The 16,570-nt window shown below is 50.0% G+C and overlaps 1 protein-coding gene across 1 annotated transcript; it reads left to right on the plus strand.

Moving 5' to 3' along the window:
* Positions 1–8,931: 8,931 nt before the first annotated feature.
* Positions 8,932–12,554, plus strand: ID1 (inhibitor of DNA binding 1). The gene is made up of 2 exons (XM_070940272.1): positions 8,932–9,387; positions 12,087–12,554. The coding sequence occupies exons 1-2, from the start codon at positions 9,007–9,009 to the stop codon at positions 12,126–12,128; spliced, it is 423 nt and encodes a 140-aa protein (XP_070796373.1). The 5' UTR covers positions 8,932–9,006; the 3' UTR covers positions 12,129–12,554.
* Positions 12,555–16,570: the final 4,016 nt, after the last annotated feature.

A 16,570-nucleotide genomic window follows, 5' to 3' on the forward strand; every position in this document is an offset into this window, starting at 1 on the left:
AATCCCTTGCGGTGTAGAGTCTGGGCAACTGAATGGAGAAAGCAGAGTGTTTTACTGGCCGGATGCCCTTCCTGTCTCCAGTACGGAGTTTTGTTCAGCAGATATATTCTCATTGTGCCCAGAGAGAGAAATATCTACCTCTCCCTAGGATCGAACTCACAGCCTCCTGATGGTGAGGCGAGAACTATACCTCTAGGCCACCGCACCATTCCTTTGAATGATCACTGGATGAATGGTTATAAATCGAGGACTACCTGTAATCTGGAATTCTGGGCCATCCAGCTTCCCCCCCCCACTTTAAAATCCACACCAATGAGCTGATGACCATGACGATTCCATGTCCATTTAATTAGATCTGAATCTTCACTTCTCACCCCAGGGATGATATTGGCTCCAGGGCTTTCGGTGGCACCCCAAAATAATAATCTATAGCAATGTTTCTCAACCTTGGCCAAGTTTAAAACGGGTGGACTTCAACTCCCAGAATTCCCCAGTGTCTGAGCTTCCGTGAGTTGCAACATCCATCAAGGGAGGAAAGGCACACACTTGGAAGAAAAATCCTACGGGTTTGTCTGAGCTAATCTTGTCAGCCTTTGGCTTTCCTAATTGTGTTGCTTATCTGGAGTTTCGGTCTGACCCAGTCTTTCTGAATGGATTACCCAATCTGCATGTCTAAAAGCTGGTCTCCTCAGTGTCTGCTTGGGGGCAGGGAGACTGGGGCTGGTTTCTGCCTCGCCTTAAAACTTTCCCCCATTTCTCCTTTAGGGGAAATATTCTATCCTGCCTTTTTAATATTCCCCAAAATATTTCATTCTCTAGGAGGGTGCTGACTCTCTACACTTCACACATACGTTAAGCCAGTGTTTCTCAAGTTTAAGACCCGATGGACTCCAACTCCCAGAATCCCCCCGTTTCTGAGCTTCCGTGAGTTGCAACATCCATCAAGGGAGGAAAGGCACACACTTGGAAGAAAAATCCTAGGGGTTTGTCTGAGCTAATCTTGTCAGCCTTTGGCTTTCCTAATTGTGTTGCTTATCTGGAGTTTCGGTCTGACCCAGTCTTTCTGAATGGATTACCCAATCTGCATGTCTAAAAGCTGGTCTCCTCAGTGTCTGCTTGGGGGCAGGGAGACTGGGGCTGGTTTCTGCCTCACCTTAAAACTTTCCCCCCCATTTCTCCTTTAGGGGAAATATTCTATCCTGCCTTTTTAATATTCCCCAAAATATTTCATTCTCTAGGAGGGTGGGCGGATGCTGACTCTCTACACTTCACACATACGTTAAGCCAGTGTTTCTCAAGTTTAAGACCCGGTGGACTCCAACTCCCAGAATCCCCCCTGAGCTTCCGTGAGTTACAACATCCATCAAGGGAGGAAAGGCACACATTTGGAAGAAAAATCCTAGGGGTTTGTCTGAGCTAATCTTGTCAGCCTTTGGCTTTCCTAATTGTGTTGCTTATCTGGAGTTTCGGTCTGACCCAGTCTTTCTGAATGGATGTTGCTTATCTAGAGTTTCTGAGCTTCCGTAAATTGCAATTTCCATCGAGAGAGGAAAGGCACAAACTCCCTTGTTCCGTTCAAACATACGTTAAACCAGTATTTCTCAAGCTTAAGACCGGTGGACTCCAACTCCCAGAATTCTTTGCTGGCTGGGGAATTCTGGGAGTTGAAGTCCACCCGTGTTTGAAGTTGCCAAGGTTGAAAAATCCTTGAACTTTTCAGAAGCAGGAGCAGGAGCAGGGGGTTGAGTGACAGTTGGCTGCCCGCTCCTCCTTGACGCCTTGCCAGACTGGTTCCGCAACCGCAGCCCACCTGTGGCCCATACCTGATGCCTATCGGTCAGCTGGCCCGGATGGAGGTGACGACAGGGAGACCTCTGGCACCATGGGAATGTCCTTGGGTGGATTAGCTCGATGGTCATGGGAAGCTGCCTTGGGCAGGGAGGGGCCAGCTGGAAGGGAAGCACCGGCAGGCAGCACACCTGGGCCCAGGTGCGGCACCCAGGAGAAGGAAGGTGCTTTCTCGAAGCTGCAGGTGGTGTTTAGGCAACGATTTGCAAACTGCACCTTCCTGAAAACTCTGCCGTCTTTTGAACTTCCATCTTTGATCTCCCTGCGAAGCAAGAAGTATTCAGGTCCTCCGCAGATGCCAAGCCTCCTTTCCCCCCCCCCCCCAAGTTTGGGGAACGAATGGCTGCGTTCACATGACCTGCTTAAGCCAAGAGATGCCATATTCCGGGTTGGCAAGGATACAGCCAGCAAACTATAACCTGCCCAGGAATGAGCTGAGTCCATACAACACAGTCCGCCAATTTTTGGCACAGATTTAGGGAATGTTTACAACAAGCAGCCTAGAGAACAGAGCTGTGTTGCTCAGTTTTAGCAACTTAAGAGGTGTGCGGAAGTCAACTCCCAGAATTCCCCAGCCAGCAAGGAAGTTGAAGTCCACCCGTCTTCCAATTGCCGAGCTCGACAGACACAGCCGTAGAGAAAGAAAGGCTGGGGTTCTTGGTGCTCTCCGAGCTGGGTGGTTTTCTTGCAGACATTTCATGACCCAATTAGGGAACATCATCAGTGCTAGAAGGGAGTGGGGTGAAGAGGAGGAGGAGGAAGAAAGGGAAGAGGAGGAGAGGGAGGAGGAGGAGGAAGAGGAGGAGAAGGACTGTGGGGTCCTTGGTTGGTTTTCTTGCAGATGTTTCATGACCCAACTAGGGAACATCATCAGTGCTAGAAGGAAGGAAGAAGGAAGGAAGGAAGGAAGGAAGGAAGGAAGGAAGGAAGGAAGGAGAGGAAGAGGAGGGGAGGAGGAGGAGGAGAACAGAGGGGTCCCTGGTGCTCTCTGAGCTTGGCTGTTTTCTTGCAGATGTTTCATGACCCAACTAGGAAACTTCATCAGTGCTAGAAGGAAGGAAGGAAGGAAGGAAGGAAGGAAGGAAGGAGAGGAAGAGGAGGGGAGGAGGAGAACTGAGGGGTCCCTGGTGCTCTCTGAGCTTGGCTGTTTTCTTGCAGACGTTTCATGACCCAACTAGGGAACTTCATCAGTGCTGGAAGGAAGGAAGGAAGGAAGGAAGGAAGGGGGGAGGAGGAGAAGGAGGAGAATTGTGTGCTCTCTGGTGCTCTCTGAGCTTGGCTGTTTTCTTGCAAACGTTTCATGACCCAACTAGGGAACTTCATCAGTGCTAGCAAGGATACTTTGGGTCATGAGGGACCCCTCAATTCAAGCCCGGGCTTCAAATCTTCTCCTTCATTCAAGAAGGGCTGGGAACCGTTGCATGGAGATGGGCGCCAGGAGGAGCAGCAGGTCCTTTCTGCAACAAAACCCGGGTCGCTTGCAAACACGTGTCTCCGCATTCCCACCACGGTGGGTCTCCTGAGAACCCCCGCTTCCTTTCTCCTCCGGGGGGGGGGGAGCTCAGTCCAGGCGCCGGCTGCGCATCCTTCGGAGTCTCTCGCCGCCTCCCGTTTCTCCAACTTCTCCAGCGGTGCACGAAGCCCTCTAGATCCCCCTCTGCAGTCCTCCCTGGCGTCCGGCGCCCTTGGCAGCCGGTTTTTTCCCCACCTCCCCCCCCCCCCCGCCATCGCGCCCGCCCGGGGCAGCGGAGAACAATGCAGGGCAGCGATGGAGCCGCTCTGTCTGGGCTCGCCGTCTCAAGCCGGCCGACGCCGACAATAGCCCGCACAGCTGCACGGCTGCCCCCCCCCACCCCTTCCCCTGCCTTCCTTCCAGGCTGTGAATGGGGGGGGCGAGGGGGGGAGAGGGAGAGGCAGGCGCGGGAAGGGCCATCCCCAAATTTTGGGGGTGGGGAGGCTTCTGGAGCGTCAGCCGAGAGAGCCTCTTTCTGCCTAGGTGACTCCTGCCAGTGAGCCAAGCCAGATCTCGCTCTAAAATTTGGGGGGTGTCAGTGGGGAGAGCCTCTAGATTGCTCTCGCCAGTGAGCCAAGCCAGGTCTTGCTTCAAATTCGGGGTGTCAGCCGAGAGAGCCTCTTTCTGCCTAGGCGACTCCTGCCAGTGAGCCAAGCCAGATCTCGCTCTAAAATTTGGGGGTGTCAGTGGGGAGAGCCTCTTTCTGCTTAGATTGCTCTCGCCAGTGAGCCAAGCCAGGTCTTGCTTCAAATTCGGGGTGTCAGCCGAGAGAGCCTCTTTCTGCCTAGGTGACTCCTGCCAGTGAGCCAAGCCAGATCTCACTCTAAAATTTGGGGGTGTCAGTGGGGAGAGCCTCTCTCTGCTTAGATTGCTCTCGCCAGTGAGCCAAGCCAGGTCTTGCTTCAAATTCGGGGTGTCAGCCGAGAGAGCCTCTTTCTACTTAGGTGACTCCTGCCAGTGAGCCAAGCCAGATCTCGCTCTAAAATTCGGGGTGTCAGCTGAGAACTGAAGACTTATATATCGCTTCCCAGTGCTTTCCGGCCCTCTCGAAGCGGTTTGCAGAGTCAGCATCTTGCCTGCCCCCCCAATGATCGGGGTCCTCATTTTACCCACCTCGGAAGGGCAGAAGGCTGAGTCAACCTTGAGCCGGCCAGGATCGAATCCCCTGGCAGTCAGCAGAATTCGCCTGCAATCCTGTATTATAACAATCCCGCCACTTACGCGCGGCTCCCGTCAGTGAGCCAAGGCAGATCTTGCAGCCTGCGTGTGGCGCCTTTTTCCAACTCTGTTGGGACTGACTCACAGTTATGACGGTTGCAGTGTCCCGAGGTCATGCGATCCCCTTTTACGACCAGCAAAACCAAGGAGGAAGCCAGATTCGCTTAAGAAACGTGCGACTAACTTAGGGATTCATTTAACGACCCCGGCAAGGAAGGTCGTAAAATGGGGATCAGCCTCACTTAACAAGTGTCAAAAATAACCACAGACATTTTCGGGCTCAGTTGTGGTCGTAAGCTGCCTGTTTTGTGTGTGAAAATGATCTATGTTCAAATACTAAAATCTAGGCCAGGAGTTCCCCAAACTTTGCAGCCTGGCGACCCAGCTGGGGTGGGGAAAGGGGAACTGGGACACACGAGTGGGGGGCCACCACCTTGCATACACCCCACCCCCCACCCGTTTGTCTGAATGGTGGCCTGGTACAAACACACAGCTCAATTTGCAGGAGCTGAGGACTCACTGAGGTCTGGCCACTTGCGCAGCCCAATTCCAAATAGGTCACAGTCCGGTAATCGGAATCCCCTGGTCTAATTGCAGCATCCCTTCTATTAAAACAGTGTTTCTCAACCTTGGAAGCTTGAAGATGGGTGGACTTCAACTCCCAGAATCCCCCAGCCAGCGCTGCTGGCTGGGGGATTCTGGGAGTTGAAGTCCACCCATCTTCAAGCTTCCAAGGTTGAGAAACACTGCATTAAAAAAAAATAAATCAGATATTGCACAGCTATATGCCCTCAGCTACTATTTATACAGATAGTCCTTGATTTAGAACCATCCATTTAGCGACCGTTCCCACTTAACAACGGCATTGAAAAAACTGACATGACTGTTTTTCACACTTACGATCAAAAAAATTCAGAACGCTCGGCAACTGACTCGTATTTATGACAGTTGCAGCGTCCTGGGCTCAGACGAATTCCCCTTTTTGTGACCTTTCCGACAAGCCAAGTCGATGGGGAGGCCTGATTCGCTTTAACGACCGTGTAACTCACTTAACAACTGCAGCGATTCACTTAACAACGGTGTCAAGAAAGGTCGTAAAATGGAGCCAAACTCACTGAACAAGCGTCTGGCTTACCAATGGAAATTTTGGGCGGGGGCTTCCCTGGAGGTGTGGGAGGGGGCGCAATTTTTTTTTATCTTGGGGGTGGGGAGAGAAGGATGATAAAATTACCTCTCTGGGCTCCCAGGGCGGCCTGGCAGGTGAATGGAAGAGCGGGGTGGGCGGAGACGCTGTTCCGCTGGCCCCGCCCCGCGCTCTTCTGGTTGCCATGGACACCGGCCGCCCGGCGCCAAGCTGACAGCGCTGGGGATTTTTATGAATGGGTGACGTCACGGGCCTTGGCGTCTGAAGGTCTGAGCGGCTTGTTAAGGCAGGGAAGCGGCCCCGGGGAGGGGCGAGGGGCTGCGCCTGCTGTGGGAAACGGCTATAAATGGGTTGGGGTCTGGGCAGGGCAGGGCAGGGATCTGGTAGTCGTGCGAATGTAAAGCGGACGGAAATCTTTGCAAGAGGGGAAATATTTCAGCATTCGGATGGCGGGACGGGAGACCACGCAGCGACCCTCCTTGCTCATGGCGCGGGAAGCTTTTCGCGTGGATTTTGGTGCAATTTAAGAGCTCCTTGTGTGGCCTCTTCACCAGGGTGGTTACATTTTCACATTCAAAGTAAACGTGGACGCCAATTCGTCCCTTCTAGGACAATTCACAGACACACACACAAAATGACACAACTCACAAATGCACAGTAAATGACACACAAAACACACAATATAGAAGAGACACACAAAAACAATCAACGACACACAGACAAAAACACAGATAAAATGACACACATTTACTTATTTATTTTGTCAAGATTTATTTGCTGCCCTTCTCCCGCAAGGACTCGGGGCTGCTCTCAACAATTATTTGTGTTTTGTTCACCGCCCTGAGTCCTGTTGGAGAAGGGCGGTATACAAATAATAAAATATAATATAATATAATAAAATAAAATAAAATAAAATAAAATAAAATAAAATAAAATAAAATAAAAAAATAAATAAATCCCGACAATAAATAAGAGTTCAATAATATTAAAACCAATTTAAAATCCCCAACCCCCAAGTTAAAATCCACAACAGATCAGGGAAGTTGGTGAAAAAGCCATGTCACGTAACACAAACATGCGGTAAATAACACAAAACGCAAAATAAACAACACACAAAACACACAATGACACACAAAGGTATACACACACGGAGGAAAAGAGGGCAGATTCTGACAGCTAAGTGACTGAATTCAGTCATCCACCTCAACACGATTCCTGCCACGGACAACTTGAGGCGACAAGCGTGTGTGTGTGAAGCTTAGAATTAGAATTGGAATAGAATAGAGCTGGAAGGGACCTTGGAGGTCTTCTAGTCGAGCCCCCTGGTCGAGCAGGAGAACTTATCCTATACCATTACGTTGCTGGAGCCAGGAAACCAAAACGAGAATAATTGCCCTTCTCAATTCTCCCGGGCCGCATTCTCCCTGGCTCCGTTCACACAACAAACCCAACTAGATGAAGCCAAGATTAGATGCTGGCTTGTCACCGTCCAGTTTTTTTTCCGGGGGGGGGTGAGGAAGGCGTTTGAAGGGACCCCCCAGGAAAGCGGGGGGGGCAGAGAAAACCCCCATCCAGGTAGTGCCCTTCCTTAACCTAGCGCCCTCCTGATGCCTCCAGAGGCTCAGATCCAGTAATCTTCCCCACTGGCAGAGGGGCGGAGTGGAAGGCATGGGTTTTGTAGTCCTACATCGCTCTCTCCCCCAAAAAGGAGCAGATTCCGGTGGAGAAAAAAGGTGTTAAAAGCAAAATTACTCCGGAGCATCGTCTGGCTGAATTCTTCAATGGGCGCCCCCTCCCCAGTAAATTTGCCTGGGTGGGGAGGGGAGGAGGGAAGCCTCGAGGTGCGGAAGGAGGAGGCGAGAAAAGGAATGTTCAGACACACGTTTGTTTCCGTCTCTGCGGGTCGCGGCGACGGGGGGGGGGGGAGGCGGAGGGAGAAGTGTCAAAGCTGTCCATCAAACTCCTTTCAACTTTCCACCCCCACCCCGACGACGTGTCCCGGGGCGCCCTCCACCTGCACCTGGCCCCGATCCCCTCCTCCTCTTCCCCCCCCCCCGCCTCCCCAGCCCTTCACACGACCAGCAGAGGGGGGCGAAACCCACGTTGCAAAAACTCCCAAAAAGCATTGTGATTAAGACCAGCTGTCTGCAATTACTGTAAGTTCGAATCTCACCAGGCTCAAGGTTGACTCAGCCTTCCATCCTTTCTAAGGTGGGTAAATTGAGGACCCAGATTGTGGGGGCAATAAGCTGACTTTGTATAAAATATGCATACAAAAGTATGAAGGCTATTGCTTAACGCATTGTAAGCCGCCCTGAGTCTCCGGAGAAGGGCGGCATATAAATCAAATTTAAAAAAAAAGAAAGAAAGAGAGAGAGAAAGAAAGAAAGAAAGAAAGAAAGAAAGAAAAAGAAGGGAGGGAGGGAGGAAAAAGAAGGAAAGAGAAAGAAGGGAGGGAAAGAGGGAAAGAAAGGAGGGAGGGAGGGAAAGAAAGGAAAAGAAAAAGAAAGAAAGAAGGAAAGAAAGAAAAAAAGAAGGGAGGGAGGGAGGAAAAAGAAAGAAGGAAAGAAAGAAAGGGAGGGAAAGAAAGAGAGAGAGAGAAAGAAAGAAAAAGAAGGGAGGGAGGAAAAAGAAAGAAGGAAAGATAAAGAAGGGAGGGAAGGAGGGAAAGAAAGGGAGGGAGGGAAAGAAAGAAAGGAAAAGAGAAAGGAAGGAAAGAAAAAGAAAGAAAAAGAAGGGAGGGAGGGAGGAAAAAAGAAAGAAGAAAAGAAAGGGAGGGAGGGAGGGCCTGGTGGCTCAGCAGACTGATAGCATTGTGATTAACACCAGCTGCCTGCAATTACTGTAAGTTCGAATCTCGCCAGGCTCAAGGTCGACTCAGCCTTCCATCCTTTCTAAGGTGGGTAAATTGAGGACCCAGTTTGTGGGGGCAATAAGCTGACTTTGTATAAATATACAAAAAGATGAAGGCTATTGCTTAACGCATTGTAAGCCGCCCTGAATCTCCGGAGAAGGGCGGCATATAAATCAAATAAAAAAAAAAAAACTCCCGGGGACGCCAGTCCCATCAATGAAAGCGTGAGAGCGGGAAGCCGCGCCCCTCTCTTTGTCATTGGTTGCCCAGCAGCCGCGAGGCTCCGCCCCGCAAGTCGGGACGGTATAAAAGCCGCCTCTCCGCTGCCGGAGCGCCACTCGCGGCTGCGTTAGACGGGCGGTTGGGTGCACGCGCACGTGTGTGTTGGTGTTTTGTCCTCGGAGTTGCGTCCGTTGGTCTCTCCCGGCTATGAAGGTGATCGCTCCCGCCGTCACCCCCGGCCCTAGCTGCTCTCTCAAGGGCGCCGGGGGCGACCCTTTGCCGCGGGGCCTCTCGGAGCGGAGCGTGTCGCTGTCCCGCGTGGGCAGCCCCCCTGCCCGGGGTTTGCCCCTCGGCCCGGATCAAGCGGCTGCAGCCGCCGCCGCTTCGCTGCTTCTGGATATGAAAGGCTGCTACTCGCGCCTGGCCGCGCTGGTGCCCACCTTACCTCGCCACCGCCGCGTCTCCAAAGTGGAGATCCTCCAGCACGTCATCGATTACATTTGGGATCTCCAGCTCGAGCTGCAGGACCCGCTGGGCACCGGGATGCCCCCTCCGCGGGGCGTGGACGAGCCGGCCGGAGGAGCCGAGGTGAGCCTCTCCCCCCTCCCCACCAGGGAAGATCCCCCCTCCAGGAGAGAGGAGGAGAGCGCGCGCAACGGGGGCGCCGTGGGGTACGTGCCCACCTGCCCCACGCGCCCAGATCGTGCAGCAATGGTCCGTGGGGTACGTGCCCATCTGCCCCACGCGCCCAAATCACGCAGCAATGGTCCGTGGGGTACGTGCCCATCTGCCCCACGCGCCCAAATCACGCAGCAATGGTCCGTGGGGTACGTGCCCATCTGCCCCGCGAGCCCAGATCGCGCAGCAATGGTCCGTGGGGTACGTGCCCATCTGCCCCGCGAGCCCAGATCGCGCAGCAATGGTCCGTGGGGTACGTGCCCATCTGCCCCGCGAGCCCAGATCGCGCAGCAATGGTCCGTGGGGTACGTGCCCATTTGCCCCACGTGCCCAAATCGCGCAGCAATGGTCCGTGGGGTACGTGCCCATCTGCCCCGCGAGCCCAAATCGCGCAGCAATGGTCCGTGGGGTACGTGCCCATTTGCCCCACGTGCCCAAATCGCGCAGCAATGGTCCGTGGGGTACGTGCCCATCTGCCCCGCGAGCCCAGATCGCGCAGCAATGGTCCGTGGGGTACGTGCCCATCTGCCCCGCGAGCCCAAATCACGCAGCAATGGTCCGTGGGGTATGTGCCCATTTGCCCCACATGCCCAAATCACGCAGCAATGGTCCGTGGGGTACGTGCCCATCTGCCCCACGTGCCCAGATCGCGTAGCCAGGGCTCCGTGGGGGTTTGTGTCCCGTCTGCCACCCCAGGGCCTAAGTTTCTTCCATGGGCACTGCCAGGCTCCGGAGCTGTTTCTTGTATAGGCTTTTGCCAGTTCCGTGTTCCCCTTGCTGGCCTGGGAATCTCCTGCCCTTCCCCAAATAAATTCGGGACCCACGGGACAGGAATTGTGCTTTGGAAGCACGAGGGGCAATTCCCACTCCCGTGCCAAGTGCCATCCTTGCCAGCCCTTTTGGTGGGCACTGAAGTCCCCTCTCCTGTCCCACCCCCCAGGTTGACTGCAGGAGATGATGCCAGCAACCGGTTGGCCAGCCCAGCTGAAGCATGGCTAAACTTTTGTAGAAGGTAGAAAAAAAGGACATTTTTCCTGAATTTTGATCCGTTTGCAAATCCAGCAGAATCTGGTGCCCCGTTTGGGGTGATAACGCTTCTCGAACAAGACCCAGAAGTTTTGGAAAGTTTTTGGTTTTCAGTAAAACTGGTGAGCCACAGAAGGCGCCATCCTCTCTGGATTCTTAGAAGAAGGGGGGGAAATCATCACTTTTAGGATCTTGAGATTAGAAACGATTTCTCTACAATTCTCTAAGGTGCCTTCTGAATTTCCAAATCTCTCCAAGGCTGTTGGGCTCTTTGCAGAGCGCTCAGATGGAGGAAGGTTTAAAAAAAAAAAAGTTCCTGATATTTGTACGCTTTTATATAAAATATATATTTTTTTCTAAGAACTCGGTTCTTTTGTACAAAGTTTACAGCTGTTCATTTGCTTTCCCCTCCAATTATACACTCAGGCTTATTTACAGGTAGCCACTGTTCATTTAATGACCAATCAAAGTTACAATCAGCACTGAAAAAAGTGACTTAAGAACATTTTCCCACATGCATTTTCCCATGTTGCGGCATCCCCAGAGTCATGTGATCAAAATTCAGATACTTGGCAACTGACTCTTACTTATGACTGTTGCGGATCCCCTTTTGCGACCTTCCAACAAGCAAAAGTCCACAGGGAAAGCCAGATTCACTTAACAACCGGGTTACTAATTTATCGATAGCAATGATTCATTTAACAATTTTGGCAAGGAAGTTTGTAAAAGTGAGGCGAAACTCACTTAACCGGTGTCTCACTTAGCATCCGAAACATTGGGCTCAATGGTGGTTGTAGGTTGAGGATTTGCACGTATACAGCTGTCCATCCTCTACCCCATTATAAATTGTTTATTTAGGGTTTTTTTAATTATTTAATGATATGAGCCTTGGTGGTGCAGTGGACTAAAGTGCTGTTAAGTACCACTTAGCTTTCAGCTGCTTGCAATTACTGCAAGTTCAAATCTCACCAGGCTCAAGGTTGACTCAGCCTTCCATCCTTCCGAGGTTGGTAAAATGAGGACCTGGATTGTGGGGGCAATAAGCTGACTTTGTATAAAAAAGAACACCGCTTGGGGGGGCCCCGAAAGCCCTACAAAGCAGGTATATACAAAAGTATGAAGGCTATTGCTTCACGCATTGTAAACCGCCCCGGCATATAAATCGAACCAATAAATAATAATAAAAAAATAAATATGAAGGATTCTTTTAATTATGCCAGTCAAGAGCATCCGCTGTTGAATTCTGGCCGAGTGGGCATTTTATTTTTATTTATTTATTTTTCTGTGGCTTTTCCCGATCAAGAAACCAGTTGCAGGAAAAGAAAAAAAAATCTCTAGATGAAACAGCTGCTTTTTAGGGTATGTCAGCTTCCGAGTTTCACAACACTCTTGAACGGAAGGGATTGTTGACCTCACTCTGGTGGCGCCTGTCTTTTCTGTTCCTCTTTTGACCACCGAAACCGTATAATTAATTCACCTTTTTTTTTTTTTGCCTTGGGGGGGGAAAAAGGGGCAGATGGCAACACAACTGCTGATCTTTTGTCTTTTAACAGTTTGTTTTTTTGGTTTTGTCTTTCAAACAGCCTGCCTGCGTTAGTTCAGACGACCGAATCTTGTGCCGCTGAAGATCCCTTGAAGCCTGCCGGAAAATCTGTTTTTGAAATGCTTCCTATATCCCTCCCATGGCTGGGAAAATGGGGCGCTTCGGTGGTGATGTGGGGGGTGCCTGTCTCTACCCCATTTCCTTATCTCCCCAAGATTTGAGCTGGACGGCAGATGGAAAACCGGTTTTTGGACACCAAGACACGTCGCTCTGGTGCTTTTAAATTCCAGACGGGACCGATGGCTAGAATTGGACTCAAAATAATACCATCCCGCATCTCTTTAACTGCCTCTGATGGGACAGTGCCTTTTTTTTTCTTGCTTTCTTAAAAGCAGGGACTAAAAAAACCTCACGCGAATATTTCTCAGTTTTCTGAGAATCGACTGTATTGTATATTACAATGCTCCTATTTCTGAGAATATTTTTCTACCGTTGTTTTTGCTCTTGTTAGGGAACAAATGCATTATGTGCTGTGAAAAAAAGACTTTTTTGTAGTGTCATTTCATTGGGGCTGGGAAGGAGGGGTTGTGGGGGGGCTTGGGGAGACCCCCGGATCCAAGCTATGCTGGTTAGGGGAATCTTGGGTTTTTTGTCACAGCCTATATCAGAGGTCTTCAAACTTGGCAGCTTTAAGACTTGTGGACTTCAACTCCCAGAATGCTCCAGCTGGAGCATTCTGGGAGTTGAAGTCCACAAGTCTTAAAGCTGCCAAGTTTGAAGACCTCTGGCCTATATATGGAGGGGGAGGCATGGTGGAAGAGGCGGTTAGTCTGGAGGTCAGAGTGGAAACCCCACCAATCATAGGCCAAGGATGGCCGTCAATCACAGTTAGAAAGCAGCATTTCTCAAACGTGGCTGCTTTGTGGACTTCAACTCCCAGAATTCCCCAGCCAGCAATTGTTTAAAAATCCACAAGTTTAAAAGATGACAGAAGGTGTGTGTTTTATATGTGAACACGTGAGTGAAGAGAAGAGGCTAAACTTTGTCTCACCCAGGTTGGGAATGAAAAAGTGCTTGCCGGGGATGGTCGGTAGGTCTGCCTTTTGAGCAGGGGGTTGGACTAGATGACCTCTTGAGATCCCTTCCAGCCCTAGTATTCTACATACTTAGGATATACCAGTCCGGTAAAAGGCTGAGAGATAAACCTCTCTTAGCGATGGTCCCCGAAGGATTCGTTGGCAGGAGAATCTGAATTCTAGGGTGGAAAAGGGACCTTAAGAGGTTGTCTAGCCCAACCCAGTCGAGAGATCCTCTATTTATCACAAATGTTTGCCCAATCTCCCAACAGATGCAGCCCCCTATAAACTTCAGAAGGCTGGCTTATTGCACTGCTTTCACAACTGGGAAATTCAGACCCACCAAAGATGTATATAGCCCTTGATTTACCGTAGTGGCTAAAATTGTGGAAACCTTTTGGGAAAAGGGTATTTTCTAAAACTAGCTAATAACACCACTTTTTTGGGGGGGGGGAGTAGTACCATAACATTATATTATCAATGGAAAGATAATTGAATCCAGAATGTAATGCAATAACTTTTAGGAAGGATTTGCTGTTAGAATAGCAGTTAACAGTAGAAAGAAGAAAAGTGAAATATGTAGGAAAAAATGAGATATACCAAAATGATCACCATAGAAAAAACGAGATATACAAAAATTTATCACCATGTCAGTTAATGCTTAGTTGGGTAACCTTTAGCAGGAATTACGGCCTTACAACATCTTCCCATGGAGTGAACCAAGTCTTTGAGTTCCGCAGCTGTTGTAATGTGAAACCAAGATGGAATGATGGCTTCTATTAACTGGGTTTTATTGCTGGGTCGCTTCTGACTAACCAGTTTCTTGAGTCAGCTCCATAGATTTTCCATTGGGTGAAGGTCTGGGCTATTCCCAGGCCATTCCAGCAGTGGAATAGGATTATCTTGAAACTCCAAAAAAAAAAAAAAAGTGGTGTTATTAGCCATCAAACCTCAAAAATACACTTTCCCCAAAAGGTTTCCACAATTTTGGCCACTACTGTACAACAGTCCGTTTAGTGACCAAAGTTAAATATCCCTTTAAAAAAGTGTTCAATGACATTTTTTCCACACTTGCGACCATTGCAGCATCCCCCCCCCATGGTCACGTGATCAAAATTCAGACAATTTTGGCAACCGACTCATTTTTACGACCGGGTGCGGCATCCTGAGGGGGGGTCACGCAGTCCCTTTTTGCGACGTTCCGACAAAGCAAAGCCAGTGAGGAATCCAGATTCACTTAACAACAAGGTTACTCACTTAACTGCTGTGGTATCACTTAACGACGGTGGCAAGAAAAGTCATAAAACGGGGCAAAGCTCGCTTCACAACAGAAATTGGGAGCTCAATTGCAGTCGTAAGTTGAGAACTACCTGTAGTCACTCAAAAGAAGCTTCCTACTCAACCTGCCAGCCAGGTAGGCCAGTTCCAGCTGCTAAATTCCTAGGACCGTGATGGCGAACCTGTGGCACGTGGAGCCATATCTGTGGGCACGCGAGCATTGCCATAGCTCAGCTCCAGCGTGTGGGTGCGTGCCGGCCAGCTGATTTTCGTGCCTTCCGGGCCCACCGGAAGTTGGGAAATGGGCCATTTCCGGCCTCTGGAAGGCTTCCGGGGGACAGTTGGGGGAGGCTGTTTTTGCCCTCCCCAGGCTCCAAAAAAGTCCCTGGAGCCTGGGGAGGGCAAAGAAATGGGCCTACCAGGCCGACCGGTAATCTTTTTGCCGTCGCATGCCAAAAGTGGGGGGGCACAGGGGGGCATTGAATTATGGATGTGGACACACGCACGTGTGACCCCCCCTACAGCCCCCGCTTTTGGCACACGACGGCAAAAAGGTTAGCCATCACTCTCCTAGGAGGTTTCCAGCTCATTTTAATGTCACATATGTACTTTTCCCCTTGCAACCTTTCCTCTTCTTCTGCTTGCAAGTCTGGGAAACTCAGGCTGAAACCCCCAAAGGCAGCACAGTGCCTTTTTTTGGGGTTCCTGGGTGCAGCTCCCTGTGGTGCAGGCAACATCAGCCTGCCAATCCGGAGCGACTTTCTGCAGAAACTGGGTGGGTTAGGATTGTGTCTGCTCAAGGGTTGTGAGTAATGCTGCCGCTTGAGTGGGAAGGAACCAGTCCCTGCCAGTCCCTAGAGGTGGAGAAGGCACGGCTGTGTAAATTGGTTGTGCAGCTGCTAAGCTGGGGGCAGAGTTTTACCACGTGGACTTTGGGGGACTGGAGAAGAAGCGAGTTGGAATTCCGAGAGCTAGGAGGTTTGCGGAGAAGAGCAACTACGATGATTTAAAGGCCTGGAGAAAACTAAAACATGGAACGGTTGCAGGAAAGTGGGAAGGGACCTTGTAGGTCATCTAGTCCAACCCCAAGCAGGAGACCCTACACCATTTCCGACAAATGGCAATCCAATCTCTTCTTGAAAGCTTCCAGTGATGAAGCTCCCACAACTTCCGAAGGCAACTTCTGTTCCATCGGTTGATTGTTCTCACTGTTACAAAAATTTCTCCTTATTTCTAGGTTGAATCTCTCCTTGTTCAGTTTCCATCCATTATTCCTTGTCTGGCCTTCGGGTGCTTTGAAAAATCAGTTGATCCCTTCCTCTCTGTGGCAGCCCTTCCTTGAAGGAAGGGAAATATAATTAAAATTCCCTGAGATTAATTTATGGTAGGAAAAAAGCCATGTTAATCTACAGGGCTCAAAATCAGAAGTGATTCCTAGTGTCTTTTCTGGCTCCCTATTTTTATAATCTATTGCTTAACGCACTGTAAACCGCCCTGAGTCTCCAGAGAAGGGCGGCATATAAATCAAAATAAAATAATAATAATAATAATAATAATAATAATAATAATAATAATAATAATAATAATAATAATAATAATAATAATAATAATAGAATAACAGAGTTGGAAGGGACCTTGGAGGTCTTCTAGTCCAACCCCCTGCTTAGGCAGGAAACCCTACACCACTTCAGACAAACGGTTGTCCAATCTCTTCTTCAAAACCTCCAGTGTTGGAGTATTCACAACTTCTAGTGGCAAGCAGTTCCACTGGTTAATTGTCCTCACTTGTTCGGAAGTTTCTCTTTAATTCCAGGTTGCTTCTCTCCTTGATAACTTTCCATCCGTTGCTTCTTCTCCTGCCCGCAGGGGCTTTGGAGAATAGCTTGACTCCCTCTTCTTTGGGGCAGCCCCTGATTTTATTCAGCTCCCAAAAACTTTACCGCTAAACAAAACTATTGAAAAGGCACAGACAGACTCCATCTGCAATTAAATGCAGACTGTTCGTTGGGTTTACCTAAAGGTGGTCCTTGATTTACGACCACAATGGACCCCCCCCAACATTTCTGTCGCTAAGCAAGACATGGGTTCAGTGAGTTTTGCCCCACCTTATGAGCTTTCTTGCCACCATTGTTAAGTCAAGCCACGCAGCGGTTCAGTTAGTAAAGAGAAT

Source organism: Pituophis catenifer, unplaced genomic scaffold, assembly GCF_029215685.1.
Source record: "Pituophis catenifer annectens isolate HBS135680 unplaced genomic scaffold, rPitCat1.0.hap2 SCAF_3, whole genome shotgun sequence".
NCBI classification, from domain to species: domain Eukaryota; kingdom Metazoa; phylum Chordata; class Lepidosauria; order Squamata; family Colubridae; genus Pituophis; species Pituophis catenifer.